Below are 17,732 nucleotides of genomic sequence, written 5' to 3'. Positions count from 1 at the left end.
GGAAGTGAAAATAAAGAATTTTCTACACTGTGAAACAACCATTCTCTTCTATGGCCTCAACTAAATAATACCTGTGAATATTCCAGTATCTTGTAACGATCAGATTTCATCTTCTTCCCAAAGCACAAAGGCTGACAACAGCTGAACAAGAGAGGACCACACGCAAAAAGAAGAAACTCTCCTAAAGACATTTCAGACTGTAGTTGTTTATATTTAATATTGTGTAATACCAACAAGAAGAGTTTTATTTTATGGAGGCTTTTGATTATCATTTTAACAATAAATAAATCCTGAAGCACTTTCTTTTGAAGATTATCAACTTGGCACCATTTAAGCCTCCAGTTATAAGAACAAATTTTAACGATTTCTAGAGATATTAAATTCCTCCTGACAAACCGTATTCTGGTGTAGATTGGTATCAGTGCAGGTGCAACTACAACTGATCAGTCTGCTACTCCTGAGGGGCAATAAGAAACCACAGGCAAATGTATATCACTGTTGATTTCTCTACTTCCTCTGTAAAATGAACACTTACCAACTTCCTACAAGAATTATGAAGTAAATAGTGAATGGGTAAATATTTATGAAGTACGTTCATCATTATTGATTTTCTTTTAAATATTAAGACTCTTCTCATTCCCTGAATCATTCACTGGGCAAAGTCCCACTGCTATCTAACTTGTTCAGCAAGTGTCAGTCTCAGGCTGGCAATACTCTATTCACTTTGGCAACAACTGAAGTTTGACAAGAGAGGTTAAATAAATACGAAGGCAAGACAAACCTGAGCTGTGTAGCCTGTTCTGTGTTCCCACAACGGGGTATCTCAAACCTCTACAAACTTTATGTCAATTTAATTATTCAATATTATGTAAGGATTCTTCAGACAGTAACACTGGTAATGCTACAGGAAACAGGTTTGCAAGGGAACCAGAAAAGTCAGGATAGCCAATTGACCTGACTCTCAAAACAACAGATACACAAGGACTAGTTTATTACACACTCCCTTCATTGCTACTTTCATAGCTACATTAAACAATAATAGCACTAAGCCAATGACAGGCTCCTGAGGAAAACTTCATCCACTCATCAGAATCACAATTTGTTTTTAATGAAGATGCCTTTAACGAGTACACTGCAGGAATAAACATCATGCTGCTGCTGCTGCTGCTACGTCGCTTCAGTCGTGTCCGACTCTGTGATCCCAGAGACGGCAGCCCACCAGGCTGGGATTCTCCAGGCAAGAACACTGGAGTGGGTTGCCATTTCCTTCTCCAGTGCGTGAAAGTGAAAAGTGAAAGTGACGTCGCTCAGTCACATCCAACCCTCAGCGACCCCATGGACTGCAGCCCACCAGGCTCCTCCGTCCATGGGACTTTCCAGGCAAGAGTACTGGAGTGGGGTGCCATCGCCTTTTCTGAAACATCACACTACGAACCTTTTAACCGATATAACAGGAAAGAATAAAACTACCAAAGACTGGTTTTGTTGCCTGTCCTCTATGAAACTAACCTTAGCACCTCCTTTTCTTCATGCATATGGCTTGGTGGGATTTTCTTGTTTGTTCTCACACTGTTAAACTTGGATATGGGCCAGGGCTGAGGCTTTCTCTTGCACACAATCATAGGCAGCTAGTTTTATATACATGTGTATATATACGTAACTATTTCTTACCTGGTTTTATATATATTATATATATAAGAACATTTCTATTAGCACACTGAAAATTTCCATGCAAAATGTCCAGGCAAGTATCACTACACTCCTTAGCCCAAAAGATAAAAAGCTTATCCCTACTCAAAATAAAAACTGATTTCCTAAAACAATATATAAGGCAAACACCTCAAAGCACAAAGCTCAGTCCAAAAAGGCTGTATTACAAGAAGAATTTCCTTTTATATTAGCAAGTCCACTACAATTTTTTTTCTGTATTTAAAATAATTCAGTCTCTAGTCTTACAGAGTTTTAGTCCAAAAAAGAAATTTTTGAGTTGAAAACAACAGTGAAGGAGGGAGGGAGGTTAATTCTCACTCCCACACACACACACCCATATCCACTCACTCCCACATCCACACACACACAAAGGGAGGTCTGTAATACCTTTTCAGAAATCCATGGAGCCAGGTGGGTTTTAGAATTCCGTTTTTCACATTTTAGAAAAGAAAGAGTATATATGCTGTATGTTACATCATCCCCAGAACCTGGTAATTATATAATAAGTAGGAAAACTGTTGTTTTTTAGTCGCTAAGTCGTGTCCAACTCTTTTGTGATCCCATGGACTGTACCCCGACAGCGAGGTTCCTATGTCCATGGGGTTTTCCAGGCAAGAATACTGGAGTGGGTTGCCACTTCCTTCTCCAGGGGATCATCCTGACGCAAGGATCAAACCTGTGTCTTCTGCATTGGCAGGCAGATTCTCTACCACTGAGCCAGCAGGGAAGCTCCAACTAGAAAAATAGGGAATGTCAATGACTTCCCTTCAGAAAAGATTGTATTTGCCACTACAATAGTTTATGCTGAATTTAAAAGGAAAATTTTGACTCAGTTCTTTTTGGATGTCAAAATGGCAGATTAGTGACTGTGAACCTTTGGCAGATGAAAGGTGGTCTTGACATATAATAAACAAACTATGCTATCACCTAGAATAAACAGAACTAGTTGATGGTTAAGTAAGAGACATTTAGGATATTTAATAAAGTCTTTAAATGAATCTATTACTTGCCTAGTTGGAAAAGCATAATCAATTCAAGTTGTCTATAAGTTGTGACGAAGAGATTCAACATGCAACAACCAACCTCCCCCTTTAACTTTATTCCAAATCAGAACCAACACTGAAAAACATTTTCCAAAGCCTAAGTAGGTCAAAGTCAGTTGGATACAGTAGGGTTTCCAAATAGCAAAAACCAGAGAGGACGTCCTCACTCAGGAGAACTAAACAAAGTTCATCCCTTATTTATGAATGCCCATATAAACTCAGATTCTCTAACCTGAGGCCAAATCATGCTTCTGCCATAAATCCAAAGTGAGCCAAACAAACCTAGTGGCACAGCAAACCTTTCATTTATTCCCAACAATCTCAAAAGAACACACACCCCAGGACCAAGAGGCCGATGACTGTATTCCCTCCAAGCAAGGTTCCCCGTGGTACCCTACCACTCACTCACTCTTGCTGAGAACAGCAGCACACCTGCTCATTGACTGGAGTTGTGTGATCATATTAAGTTCAATCTGCATTCTCTAACCACCAATGAAGTGGTGGGAGAGTCATCATGAGGTAATCCTGCTCATTTAAAAGCCTCACAACGGCTCACCAGCAAAACCACCAGAAGAAAACAAATCAACAACTTGTGAGGGAGGCTACTTCCAAAAAGACTTCCTTTGGAGTACTGGAATAATTTCCCAAATTCAAGAGTATTCCCTCAGTTCAAATTCATGCACTTTCTTAATATCTGAAACAGATCTGAGAAAATGACATCTTGAGCCAGTTTTTTTCATTTGCAATAGCCAAAGATAAAGTATGGTAGTCTTTTGTTTCTTAAGAAAGGTAGTGTTTCTGTCCTGTGCCTTATCTCAAAATGTTATTTTATATTAAAGGTTTTATCCCTGAATCACTATTCAATGCAATAAAAATTAGTAACCAATCCCTAATCCGTTTTCATTTCTGTGCAATCTTTAAGTCCCCAATCAGCTTATAGTAGCTTGGATGACTCACCATGGTCTTTATGAGAGCACATTTTTAACCTGGAACACGTGAGAGCACATTTTAAACATGGATTAAAAAACCAAAGCTCTGTCTGTAAAAACATACATTTTCTTCTCAAGTCAAGGGTATGCAGAAAAATTACAGGATGATCTGGCTAGAAAAAGAAAACAGAGGTTCAAATGACAGTTACATGTATTAAAACAAATCTCTCTGTGCTTTGCTTATGGAATAACAATTTCCTCCCTACCAAAACCACTCCCAACCAGTGTAACAATTCTTTTTCAGAGATTTCTGTGGCAACCAGAAAAGACCCAGGACCAATAACAGCCAAAGAAGAAACTCTAAGGCTGGCCTTCTCACAAAACAAAGGATAGCATAGGGCTGCATCCATTCCACTCCAGCCACTACCCCTAAAGATACTATAACGAAGACAAGAGGAAGGTGATGTCATAAGCTGTACTCAATGCATCTTCCTACAACTTCAGTTTTACTCAATGATTAATTAAAACACAATTATATTACAACAAATATGTCTGTGCTAGGGAATACAAAGTAAAATGCACATGAAGGCTTTTAAGATTTCTTCTGCTCACGTAAAATGTGCTGCTTCAGGCTATCAGGGAAGTTTATGCTCCTTCTCTGCTATTAAGAAAAAACTGAAGAAGCTCTACCCCACAGACTCCTAACATTCTATCCAACCTGTCTCCCAGCTATTCTATCCTCTCAGGTCACATCATTTTTAATTTATTAATTTATTTAGACTACACTTCACTCCAGAAAAGAAAATTTTCAAGCAGCTAGAGACAGAATATAGAGAAAACGCTTTATCCAAGTGGTGATATTAACACGGAAAAAGGTTTTAATAAGTATACACATTTCTATTCACCATTCTGCATTATACAATATGTAGTCCATAAAATAATAGTATTAAGAAGAAATCAGCTACAAAAACATAAAGGTAAGGTTACTAGGCACCTAATGATAGAGTGCCTGAAGAGCACTTCACATTGTAGAGGATTGCAAAGTCAAGTGGGCCTTAGGAAGCATCACTACAAACAAAGCTAGTGTAGGTGACGGAATTCCAGTTGCACTATTTCAAATCCTAAAAGGTGATGCTGTGAAAGTGCTGCATTCAATATGGCAGCAAATTTGGAAAACTCAGCAGTGGCCACAGGACTGGAAAAGGTCAGTTTTCGTTCCAATCCCAAAAAAGGGCAATACCAAGGAATGTTCAAACTACCGCACAATTGCATTCATCTCACACACTAGTAAAGTAATGCTCAAAATTCTCCAAGCCAGGCTTCAGCAGTTTGTGAGCCATGAATTTCCAGATGTCCAAGCTGGATTTAGAAAAGGCAAAGGAACCAGAGATCAAATTGCCAACATCTGCTGGATCATAGAAAAAGCAAGAGAATTTCATAAAAACATCTACTTCTGCTTTATTGATTACACCAAAGCCTTTGACTGTATTGAAAATTTCTTCAAGAGATGGTAATACCAGACCACCTGATCTGCCTCCTGAGAAATCTATATGCAGGTCAGGAAGCCAACAGTCAGAACTGGACATGAAACAATGACTGATTCCAAATTGGGAATGGAGTATGTCAAGGCTGCATATTGTCACCCTGCTTATTTAACTTATATGCAGAATACATCATGTGAAATGCCAGGCTGGATAAGCACAAACTGGAATCAAGATTGCTGGGAGAAATATCAATAACCTCAGAAATGCAGATGACACCACCCTTACGGCAGAAAGTGAAGAAGAACTCAAGAGCCTCTTGATGAAAGTGAAAAAGGAGAGTGAAAAAGCTGGCTTAAAACTCAACCTTCAAAAAACTAAGATCATGGCATCCAGTCCCATCACTTCATGGCAAACAGATGGGGAAACAATGGAAACAGTGACAAGACTTTATTTTCTTGGGCTCCAAAATCACTGCAGCCATGAAATTAAAAAGACACTTGCTCCTTGGAAGAAAAGCTATGACCAACTTAGACCGCATACTAAAACTCAGCACAGTACTTTGACAACAAAGGTCCGTCTAGTCAAAGCTATGGTTTCTCCAGTAGTCATGTATGGATGGGAGAGTTGGACCATAAAGAAAGCTGAGTGCCAAAGAATTAATGCTTTTGAACTGCGGTGTTGGAGAAGACTCTTGAGAGTCCCTTGGACTGCAAGGAGATCCAACCAGTCCATTTTAAAGGAAATCAGTCCTGAATATTCATTGGAAGGACTGATGTTGAAGCTGAAACTCCAATACTTTGGCCACCTGATGTGAAGAACTGACTCACTGGAAAAGATCCTGATGCTGGGAAAGACTGAAGGTGGGAGGAGTAGGGGATGACAGAGGATGAGATGGTTGGAAGGCATCACCAACTCGATGGACATGAGTTTTAGCAAGTTGGTGATGGACAGGGAACCCTCACATGCTGCAGTCCATAGGGTTGCAATGAGTCCGACCCGAATGAACTGAAATGAATGACCTTTCAAAACTATTCTTCTGCCTGATATCTTCTTAGAATTTTAACATGTACAATTTTATGGCACTAAAAAGCAACTCTGACATGCTGTCCTTGATGGGCATTTCTTCACCCTATCTACCACCATAAATATTGCATTTTACCCAAAGCAAAATGAGATAATGCCTATAAACAGCTTAGCATAGTACCTAGCATATGATAACAGCTCAATAAACACTGGCTATACAGCTGGTTATAATTATTACTATTAATAATTAATATTACATTAGTATTACTTAAGAGGGTACCATAACAATGGCAGCTACCATTTTTGAAGCTGCATAGTACAGTAAGCAATATACAGAGATCTTATTTGATCCTCATATGGATTCTGATGGTAAGCATTATCATTCACTCTCCACAAAGGAAAAAAGTATGCTCAGATCATTTAAATGACTTTTCCAGGGCCCAGCTAATAAGTTCCAATCTAGTCATCTGGCTCCTGAGACCAATTCTTCCCACTATACTCCACTGCCTCTCTTATAAAATGCCAAGAATTCAAGGGCTCTCTCACATTTTCTACATTAAATACAATCATGCCGACTCACTCCACTCCCTTCACCATCAGAGGAAAAAAGTGAAGAACTTTACACAACTTGAAAGATGGAATGCACAGAGTAACACTTGGATGCTTTTGTATCCAAAAGTAACAAAAAACAGAGAGAACAAACAGTAGACATATCAGAAATGTATACAATCCAACTAGATTCCACTCCATTTCAACAAGCATAGCTCAAAGAATGACAAGAATTCCCTCCAGTCACCACACAATCAAATTATATACAAATACAAATCTGCACCAAATGTCATCAAACACTCCATCTATAAAATAATAAATAATCAACCAAAGTAACTAATTTTATATATTTAACTCCACCATTACCATCAATCCTTGATCTTTCCCTAGGGTATACACTCACTTAGCTTTACTTATAGGAATAAAACCCCAAATCTCCACCTCCTAGCCAAAGGAAACTGAAGTGCAGATAAAAATGTATGGATGTACAAAAAGGTATTCACTATCATATTTTTTATAATACCAAGAAGCAAATCAACAGACCCTCTAAGCATCAAGCAGTATGAGAAATGATTTGATAAGTTACACTCTATCCATCCCATGTAATAACAGTTTTTAAGGGAGTTTATGAAGAATCTTTTTTGATGCTTTTGAACTGTGGAGAAGACTCTTGCTAGTCCCTTGGACTGCAAGGAGATCAATCCGGTCAACTCTAAAGGAGATCAGTCCTGAATATTCATTGGAAGGACTGATGCTGAAGCTGAAACTCCAATACTTTGGCCACCTGATGTAAAGAACTGACTCACTGGATAAGACGCTGATGCTGAGAAAGACTGAGGGCAAGAGGAGAAGGGGACAACAGAGGATGAGATGGTTGGATGACATCACTGACTCAATGGACATGAGTTTGAGCAAGCTCCAGGAGTTGGTGATATATGGGGAAGCCTGATGTGCTGCAGTCCATGGGGTCGCAAGAGTTGAACACGACTGAGCGACCGAACTAATGAAGAATCTTTAAGAATATGAGATAATGTTCATAACATCATGTGAAATAAAAAAGCAGGACAAGAAATGAAACTATCAGTAAGTTCACGATGTTGCAAACATACAACAGGGGAAAAAAAGACTAGAAGGAAATAAATCAAATTGTAAAAACTACTCAATAGTAAAATAATGAATGTCTTCCCCCACCTATTGCTTCTTCTGTTCTAACTTTTTTCAATGATGATTATGTATTAATTTTATAGGCAGAAAATAGCTTTTTTAAAACCAAAATCTTTAACTCATCCTGCAGCACTCTATTCTCATAAATCCCCAAATTAGCAAGAGTCCCAGGCCATGTGAAATTTAAAATGCTCAAAAGAGATCATCTTTTTTTTTTTCTTCCAGCACAACAATCTTCCAGTTTTACCAGAACTGCAAAAGTCATTTTTCTTACCTACAGAAATCCAATCCTTCAAATTCTGTCAATCCTTTCTTTTCTTCTGGTATTTTTCCTTTCTACTTCCTATGCTAATACCAGGTCCAAATTTATACCAGAGATTAGCACAATAGCCTCCTGAGTAAGTAAATGCTTTCCTTATTTTATTGCCTCACCACTAACAATTCACTTCGCCACAGTTCACTATGTGCCAGATACTGTTCTAGAGCTTTACTTCTATCAACTCAGTTAACATTCATGAGGCTTTTACAGGTTAAGAAACAGAAGCATAAAAAGGGTAAGAAACGTAACCAAGATCACCAGCTCATAAATAGCAATGGTTAGATTTGAACCCATGCAGTATATAAACATGAGCTCCTCTAGGAGTACAGGAGCTGTCATCAATAAAAATCAGTTTCTCTTTCCCTGAATTGTACATACACAGGCCCTTGAAGCAAGCCTCCCATTTCCAGGTCTCTGTTAATGAGAAGGAGGACATTTGGGAGGACAGGTCTTCTCTAACTCATTTTTTGTATCTCCTTTAAAGTCAACTCAAAATGCAACACTTCTGATTTATCTTTAAACCAGTCCCCTCACTCCTCAGCACATCCTTATTCTTATGGACTCAATATAATCTACACTGATGTGCAACTGTTGACACTTTTTGTTACAGATATTTATCTGCCTCATATTTTTATCTTATCTATCTATCTAATGAAATGCCTCCCCCTTTTCTCTATATCCTTCTCCATTTGCACCTTCCCAAAAGCTAGGAGAATACCAAGATATGCAAATACTAAATAAATATGGGTTTAATTGATAAATCTAAGATGAATATGGCTCAACTATTTAACAAAGCAGAAAGTCTTTCTAACTGATATATTTAAATGTCCATCTTCTTTTCATTTTATTCTATAAGCACAAAAGCATTAGATTCAAATTTCAACATTCCTTTCCAAAAAACCATATTCAAGCAATACCCAAAAGCAGTCCTATGAATTTTTTTTTTTTTTTAATTATCCCACACACTGGCCAGAAACTACTTTTTTTTCAGGAGAGTTTTTCTAATAGTGTTATTTTACTCTTTTGTGGAAAGTCATTCCAGTCTTTGGCAACAGTAGGAAGACAATGGCATTCCACACATGATTATCAATTGTTCAAGAACAAAAAAATCTATTTGGCTTTAATAAGAAATTACTGGGATTTCCCTGATGGTCCAGTGGTTAAGAATCTGCCTTCCAATGCAGAGGACCCAGGTTCAATCCCTTGTCTGGGAACTAGCCAGAGAGCAGCTAAGCCTATGAGCCACAACTACTGAGCCAGAGTGCTCTGAAGCCCATGTACCACAACTAGAGTCCATGCATCACAACAAAGGAAGATCCTACTTGCTGCAACTAAGACCCAATGCCCAAATAAATAAATACTTTAAAAAATACTTTTAAAAAATAAAAAGAATATACATATAAAAAAAGAAATTACTGTATATAACCCCATTAAATATAAAATGTGAAAATGAAAACAACTGTGTTTAAATTTAAAGTTGAGTATCTTCATCTTTGGGCTTCCCTGGTGACTCAGTGGTAAAGAATCCGCTTGCTAATGCAGAAGATGTAGATTTGCTCCCCAGGTTGGCTCCCTGGGTCAGGAAGATTTCCTGGAGAAGGAAATGGCAACCCACTCCAGTATTCTTGCCTGGGAAATCACATGGATAAAGAAGCCTGGTAGGCTATAGTCCATGGGGTTGCAAAAGAGTCAGACATGACTTAGTGACTAAATAATAGCAGCAATCTTCATCTTTTTTACAACAGCAATAGTAATAACAATAAATAACAATAGCAATCTTCCTATCCAAGAGAATGATTTTAAAACTCAAATAAAAACACAAACCAAAAGATAGAATAAAAGAAAGTTGAATTTGTATTTAAACTGTTAATGAAAACAGGAATAATTAATCAAAGGTATGGCTCACTGTAAAACCAAGCCTCTAAAATACTGTGACCTAATCAAACTGCTTTCCAAATCCATTATAAGCCATGACTACTTAACTCTATAGGAACTACTCCTAAAAACACACAATACTCATGGTTATAATCTTGTATCTAATTTTTGTTCTCTAAGATTATATTTTCATATACAGATTCTCTAAAAAAACTCCTTTACTACTTAACTTTTAAATAAGCTGCTTAACAATAGACTATATTTATCCTAAAATATTGTATTTTTCTTCATATGCCTGCTGACTCTGCAGTTACTTTAACTGATCATTACAGCGTGCCAGAAGCAAATGTCTAACATGGCTCAGTTATCCAAATAGCAGTATTAAATTTGAGTAAGTCTTTAAGACTACACACCGGAGTCAACAAATTTCAATACTGATAGGTACATAATATGAAACATATCCTACTCATAAGTTTATAATACCTTAAGTGAAAAACCCAAACCTAGTTTCACATTTAAAATTACCATTCCTACTTATATTTACAATTCAGTTAAAAAATACATTGGTAAAACTTTGGTGTTCTTTTTTTTGATATTTTGAATAATGCTGTGGCAATCTGAGTAAGTATTGACTAATTTTTCCCTTTTTTTCTTTTCAAATTACTTTAAAAACAGATAAAGCTACATTAGGGAAACATCAGGACATCAGGAATCTTTGTGATGACGAAACTGCTCTTGTATCTTGACTGTATCACTGCCAGAAACCTAGCTGTGATATTGTACCATAGTTTTACAAGATGTTACCATTGTGAGAAGCATGGTAAAGTGCAAGTGGGATCTCTGAATTGTTTCTTACAACTGCGTATGAATCTACAATTATCTCAAAACAAAAAGTTTAATTTAAAAAACTGAGGAGAAATTTAATGAGAATTCATTTTTCTGCCCCTCTATCGATATTTTCAAAAAATCTGTATGTACATACGAAAATACCCCCCAAAAAAATGAAATCCTGCATCCCTTTTAAAAATTAAGAGCTAGAAAAATAGTTCTTATAATTCTTTCCAAAAATCTTCAGCAAGAAGAAATTTATAGTGTTACAAAAGTCTGATTTGAACAAAGAAAAGTGAAAGCTTTACTTGCTAGCTAAAATAACTTTCTAGATGGAAATATGAGAAACGGACTCAATATGTATAGGTTGCTTACAAAACAAATGTATCCCACTTCCTTTGGACACCTCTTATGACTTGGATTCAAAAACTAACAAAGGAAAACTTTCAGCTATCATGTAAATATTTAAACCACTAAAATCTAAGCCCAATATCACAATTTAGTTCTACACACTCAAGACCTAAAGTTGGAGGGGAGAGCGAATTTAAACACCGAACTATTTCCACTTTGTCAATCCTTTCAACAAGCTTTCCCTAATAGGACAGTGTTGTCCTATAAAGTGCCTCACCTTTGACTCTTACAAAAAGAAGCCCCTCTCTCAAGGTCACAATAAGAATACCTCGGAGATTCTATACTATCAAGTGGACAAGTTCTGTCTTATTATAATGCAAAGAAAATTAACACCCTTGCCGAAAAAATAAAAATTATGACTAATTTTTATTGCCATATTTTTTGACATATTACTTATTGTCAAGACAAATAAGTAATAGAAAATATACATTAACCTTTTCCACGGTGACTTTTGATAAAGTGTCAGCTATCATACAAGTTATATTTTCCATTCAGAATAAGATTTTAAAACAACATCACATACTATAGCATTTACAGTGAAACTAAGTCAGCATCAAAAAGGACAATCAATAAGGGAAATTATACTACACACTTACAGTTTTCATGAGGCAAAGCCTTGGGATTTTACAAATGTTATTTCAAAAACAAGGTAATTAGTCTTTAAGTCATGTCTTCAGAAGGAAAGTCAGATCTTTAGCTCCTTATATATTGCAAATAATCAATCACTAGGATGTATTACATATCCTTTGACATCAGGACAGAAGATTATTAAAGTGTCAATAAAATACATAAATAAAACAATACTATCATACCAGTTTCTTTTAAACATTTCCTTTAAGATAAGAAACGGCTATAAGGCCATATCTCCCGGTATACTTTCACATAAAATAACTGCTTTGCAATTTCCCCTTCCCCAAAGCTAAATCCATTCAAAATTACTAAAGGTCACAGCTTTTTTTAATTATAATTTTTTCCTGAAATTAAAAAAGACACACACAGAAAAATATTTAAGTTCGTTTTCAATGGATACAAAACCTAACAGTTTTAAAACTTAAAATTTCCTGCTCCAAAGAAACAAATACTATGAACACTTCTACAATGTAGAAAAATAATTTTTTCTTTGTATAATGCATGCTACAAAAAGGACCCACAACTGCTCCAGTGCCATGCTAGTAATACACATCAAGTCATCATACTTTTAAATTTTATAAAATAAAAAAAATACATAGTCAACATTATTTCACAAACAGAAAAGTATTTCTAATAGCAAATTTCTGAAGCTCATGTCCCTGATATCAGTGTCTGTTACATATATTTTCTACAATTCAAGCCAATCTGAAACAGCAATATCATTACTCATTTAACGAAATATACTAAGCATCTACTACACAGTCAACAAAGTAAGTTTCAAAGTTCTTGAGTATATCAACTGCAAAAATTGACAGGTACTCAAAACAGTAGTAAAGAAAGAGAAGACAGCCTTCTTCTTATATTAACAAATAATTTTCTCTCCCCGACTCAAAAAAAACAATGACTTTCCAAGCAATTACCAATAAACAGATAAGAGGTGGGAGAAGAGCTGAGGTCTGGCTGACATTTTATGATATTCTTTTGATTAAGAATAATATTAGTCTTTAGAATATTTAAAATCTAAAACATTTTTATTTTACTTGAGATGTAAAACATGCTATATTTTTCCTTTAAGTTGTAATTTCATAATTAAAAATGAATTTTAGTAAATTCAAGTAGTATATGATTTTTAAATAGAAACATTTTTAATGTAGAGTGGTAAAAAGAGTTAAACTGGTTATGAAATTAACTATTTCTGATGTTTTGCTTTCACATTTAAGAAATCAACTATCATTTTATTAGGGGAAAGAAAAAACCAACAGTCAAAAAGAAATACATTGAGTTTCAGCCTACAGATTTGACAGCTGGTTTTCTTAGGATGATGCTGTCTTGGCTTTCATTATTTTTTTCTCATCTCTGAGCACTAAGGAACAATCTAAGTTAAACAGAAAATTAGAGCTTTTCTATACTAGAATGAACCTTGCTTCTGAAACATTTATTTTTTTAAATCATGAGTATAGAGAGAAAAATGCATTCTTCAGAAATACGGGATAAATGTTACTAATGGAGCAGAGTAGTTATAAATACACAGGAGGTAAATTTAAAGAGCAAAGCACTACCGTAGGAGTAGGAATTTAACTTATTCTAAATGTTATCCTACTATAATGTGAATGTAGGACAGAATTCAATCATCTGTGTTATTTGAAAGTATATCTAACTTTCTATTCATTTATTTGCAACATTTTAAATAACTGTCTACAAAATTGTTAAATTCCTGCAGACTTCCAAAGGAATAGCCATCTTTTAAAATGTCTTACTAATTATTGCTTGACTCAATTTCAGTTTTCATATGACTATTTTAAGTAATATTATTTTACCAAGTCTTTATTTCCAAAGGTTTAATAATGCTAATGGGCTACAATTTAGGAAAATTTTAAAATACACACACATATAAACAAAACAACAACATACATAGACCAGAGAGCATTTTCTTCTTGTACTTTTCTAAATACAGAAGCATGACACAATCCCCTGTACTCAAACAAGATGATTTTCAACTTAAAAATTCAGAGAAAAGAAAATATTTTAAATTCACATTGAAATTCTCAAAGAAATGTCAATGGAGTACAGCCCACATTTGGGGTTTGTTGTTTTTGTTGATAGTTTTAACTAGACGCTAAAGAATGGTATAAGGAAAAATACTAAAATACTTCATATTGTTCTACATAAACGTATCGTAACACCAACATATGAGTTTCTGATTTCAGACATGATCTTACCTGATCCGCTGAACTGACTACTGCCCAGTGTCGTTGGTCTGGTTTTCCCACTATTAACAGGTGGGGAAAACATCTGCAAAATAACCCAAACATTTCTATTAGTCCTGAAATTCTGCTAGACTCCTTGCAAACAGAAGTTCATCAAGCGTTATCAATTAGTTACTGTATTTCAGAGAGAAGTTAAAAATGGAGATATACATTCAGATCCAGAGAGGCAAACACATTTGGTGATACTATTTCCTCACACTATTTGGAAATACTGGCTATTTTCTGTTCTGAAAATCCAGTCACTTGTATGAGAGATTCTAAGATTACGTTTAAATGGTAAGCTTTGGTCAATGATCTTCATTTTGTAAAAGGAGTTAATAAACGAATTCAACCCATTAGAAATAAGGGCAATAGGCTCTTTGATTTCAAGTGATATTTTTCCCTATGTTAAAAAAATTTCAAACATATATACACACATACACTTCTTATAATATGTATACATTTATACACACATACACCTTTTAAAGTCCATATACATTTATCTTAAGAGGGTTCAATCCAAAAGTCTGGAAATTTTAGTCCTTGACTAGCTTCTTGTAACTAACATCGTTCAGGTACCATAAATTATACCACATCTTGGGAAAGGAAATGGTTAGGAGTGTTGAAGAAAAAAACAATTTTCTTTTTTCATATGAAGTTCAAAATCCCTAATAACCATCAGGGTCAGAGGGTGACTCAACCAAAGCTCAAGATTTAAGTTGTTCTCCTTTTCACTGGTTAAATCAAATGACCCCTCTGGCATTAAAGTTTTAAATCTGCAAGTCTAGACATTACATCAAAGTTCAGGTGTCCAACTTGGGGGAGCTGGACTCTAGCCCTGAAAACTACTGCTCAAAGCAGATGGAGTTCACGCTGCTTAGTCTCCACGTCGCTCTCCCCCTTTTCTTTTTCTGTAAACCTCAGCAGAACCCCAAGATGCCGCGGAAAGCTCTCATACCGCACTGAAGTCCAGCAGGTCGCTCAGCTCCTTGTCGGTCCCTATAGCGGCCATGCGCTGCTGCTGGGGATTCATCTTCGGCCACTTTTAACAGATCCTAAGGCACAGAAAAGAGGCTCTGCTAAGAGAGAAGCCAGAGACCGCCGAGGCCCAAAGTGTGTTCGGGGATGGAGAGGAGCGTAGAGGAAGAGGAAAAGCGCCAGGCTGACTTCCAATACCCTCCTCGTTCCCCACCGCCGCGCGGGCAGGGGGCAGGAGAGCCCGACGCCCGCACGGGTCCGTGAATCCACGCGTTTCCCGGCCCGGCCCGGGAGCGAGGCGGGGGCTCCCGCAACTCGCCACCTCTCCCGCAAGTTTCCGAGCCCGTCCTGCCCCCTCCCCGGCGCCCCCTACCCCGCGCTGCCGCCGGGTGCCCGACGAGCGGGGCCAGGCCGGGGCGGGGGTCTCGAGGGGCGGGGTGAGGGGCGATTGGGCATCCAGCGAGCGGAACGGCGGCGAGGGGAGTAGCGAAGTGACTCACTGGCTCTGCAACAATAGAACTGACAAGTTGCAGGGAACGCGCCGCTCGCAGGCCCGCGTCTGTTGCCGCCGCCGCCCGGACGTCCCCCGCAGGCCCAGGGGGTCGGAACGCATCCCCCGCGCGTCCCAGAGGCGTTTTAAAAAAGAAAACAGAAACACCGACAACTAGTCCCGCTCTCGCCCGGCGTCCTCCTCCCGCGGTTCGGCCTCCTCCCACTTTTGCTGCCCTGCCTGCGGACGGCCGACCCCGGAGCTGCTTAACAATGAGCCTGGCTCGGTAGCCGAAGAGCCCGCTCTCCCGCGCGCCCAAGAGCCCCTGCCGAGCGCTGAGCCGGGCGCGCAGGCCGAGCGCGCCGCCCGCGGGCCTGGCCGTCCGCGACTCTCGCCTCCACCCCCACTCCGCTCCCCAACTTGGAGAGGACCCCGGGTTCGCTTCTGTACAAAGGGGTGCGGAGTTGGGGCGAGGGCCGGGGGCGCCTCTGCTCCGGCCGGGACACGGCGTCGCCCCGCAGCCCCCAGCCCCGCCACAGCGTCCCCCTCCCGCTCGCGGGCCCGCAATTACCTGCCGCCCCGTCTCCGCATCCAACCACCTCGATTAAAGTTCACTTTGGCCGGGAGAGCGGGCTCGGGCTTCCCCTTGCACCTCCCGGCGGTTCGGCTCACTTTGCCCAGCGCGAGCTCTCGGATCCGGGCCGGGGAGGCGGCTTTCGGGCCTGGCCGCCCCTTCCTCCCGGGGCGGGCTGGCGGTCCCCCCGAATAGAACTTGTGGGTCTCCTCAGGCGGACATTTTTTTCGCTGAGGCAGCCTCAGCACCGCGCTCGGCTGGGCTCTGGATCCCTCCGCGCCGGGAAGAGCCCCGGGTTAACCCCTTCGTCCCCGTCCCGCTCCCGCCGCCTGCGCCGAGGAAGTGGGGCCAGCGGAGGGGGCGGGGAGGAGCCGACGGGAACGGGGAGGGGCCGCCGCGCGGCTGGCGGACAAAGCCGGCGGTGGGGTGAGGCGGACCGGAGCGGGTGGGGAGGGGCGGGAGGCACGCGCAGGCACCCCGTGAGGCAGGGCCGGGCCGCCTGCGAGGAAGCCTGGTCGAGCCCTCGGGAGATGGGCGGCAGCCGCCGTGGCGCCTCCCCCAGCCCGTTCTGCTCTGGCCTCTCTTCCCGAGGCGGAGCGGCGGACACGCAACAGCGGGCGCATCTGGATCCGCTGCCGAGGCCACCTAGCCCGAGGCCGCAAGAATCCTGAAAGGCTTTCCGGAGCAAGCCGCGCTGGACGCCGGACGCCAGACTTGGCTTGGCCCGGAGGCTCCGGCCCCAGTAGGCTGCGCAGAGCTCGCCGCGGAAGATGAGTGCGTGGGGAAGAGAGACCGGCCACCTTGGCGGGCTCTTGGAGTAGGTACGGGTGGTCACATTCGTTGGTGGGCGGAATGCAGAAGAGGCAAGACCTCCCTCAAACCACACAAAGCAACGTGGGATTCAGGTTCCCAAACACTCCACTCACTCAAGTTTCTACGTCTGCAGTCCTCTCTTCTTACTGATTTCCAATCAAGACTACCGGGTCGCACCGTAAGAAGAGTTTTTGTAATGGATCAAGCCAGTCCCTTCGTTTTAGAGACGGCCCAGGTAGGTTCTGTCGCACAGCCGCAGTCTTGGAGCAAGTACTGAACTTGGCCTGAAGAACCCCAAACGGAGTAGAAAGACTACAAAATAATTAAACCTCAATTTCTTTCCGGATATCTAAGTAAGGTTTTCTTCAGTATCAGCCAAGGTTTGACTCTTTGGGGTCAGTGAATGCAGTAAAGACCAGTAAGGCCCCGGCAGAAGAAACGTGAGGAAAGAAGACATAGGCAGAGTAACACTGAAAAAAATGCAGCCTACACCAGGAAGGCAAGAAGGAGCCTTTGGAGGCCAGATTTGCATGGAAACAAGAAGATGGACTCAGTTGCAGATATGCGACTACTATACATTATTACAAATAGAGCTGTCCAGCGGAAGAAGGCAGTTGTAGCTTGAGGGTAAGGGTTTCCATGACTTTGTCATCTGCCACACTCTGT

At 40.0% G+C, this 17,732-nt stretch overlaps 1 protein-coding gene across 2 annotated transcripts in view; it reads right to left on the bottom strand.

Annotated features, from left to right (window-relative positions):
* TCF12 (transcription factor 12) overlaps positions 1–16,454 on the bottom strand; it is a 388,964-nt gene extending 372,510 nt beyond the window's left edge. For both annotated transcript variants that reach the window (XM_068964717.1, XM_068964719.1), the window contains exons 1-3: positions 16,251–16,454; positions 15,170–15,266; positions 14,185–14,257 (exon numbers count right to left, since the gene is read on the bottom strand). In XM_068964717.1, the coding sequence (XP_068820818.1) occupies positions 14,185–14,257; positions 15,170–15,244 (148 nt within the window). In that variant the 5' untranslated portion in view covers positions 15,245–15,266; positions 16,251–16,454. The remainder of the gene's footprint in view (positions 1–14,184; positions 14,258–15,169; positions 15,267–16,250) is intronic.
* Between the last annotated feature and the right edge of the window lie 1,278 nt (positions 16,455–17,732).

Source organism: Capricornis sumatraensis, chromosome 2, assembly GCF_032405125.1.
Source record: "Capricornis sumatraensis isolate serow.1 chromosome 2, serow.2, whole genome shotgun sequence".
NCBI classification, from domain to species: Eukaryota; Metazoa; Chordata; class Mammalia; order Artiodactyla; family Bovidae; genus Capricornis; species Capricornis sumatraensis.
Note: the sequence above shows the minus strand (reverse complement) of the source record. Positions and strands in the feature narration are given on the sequence as shown.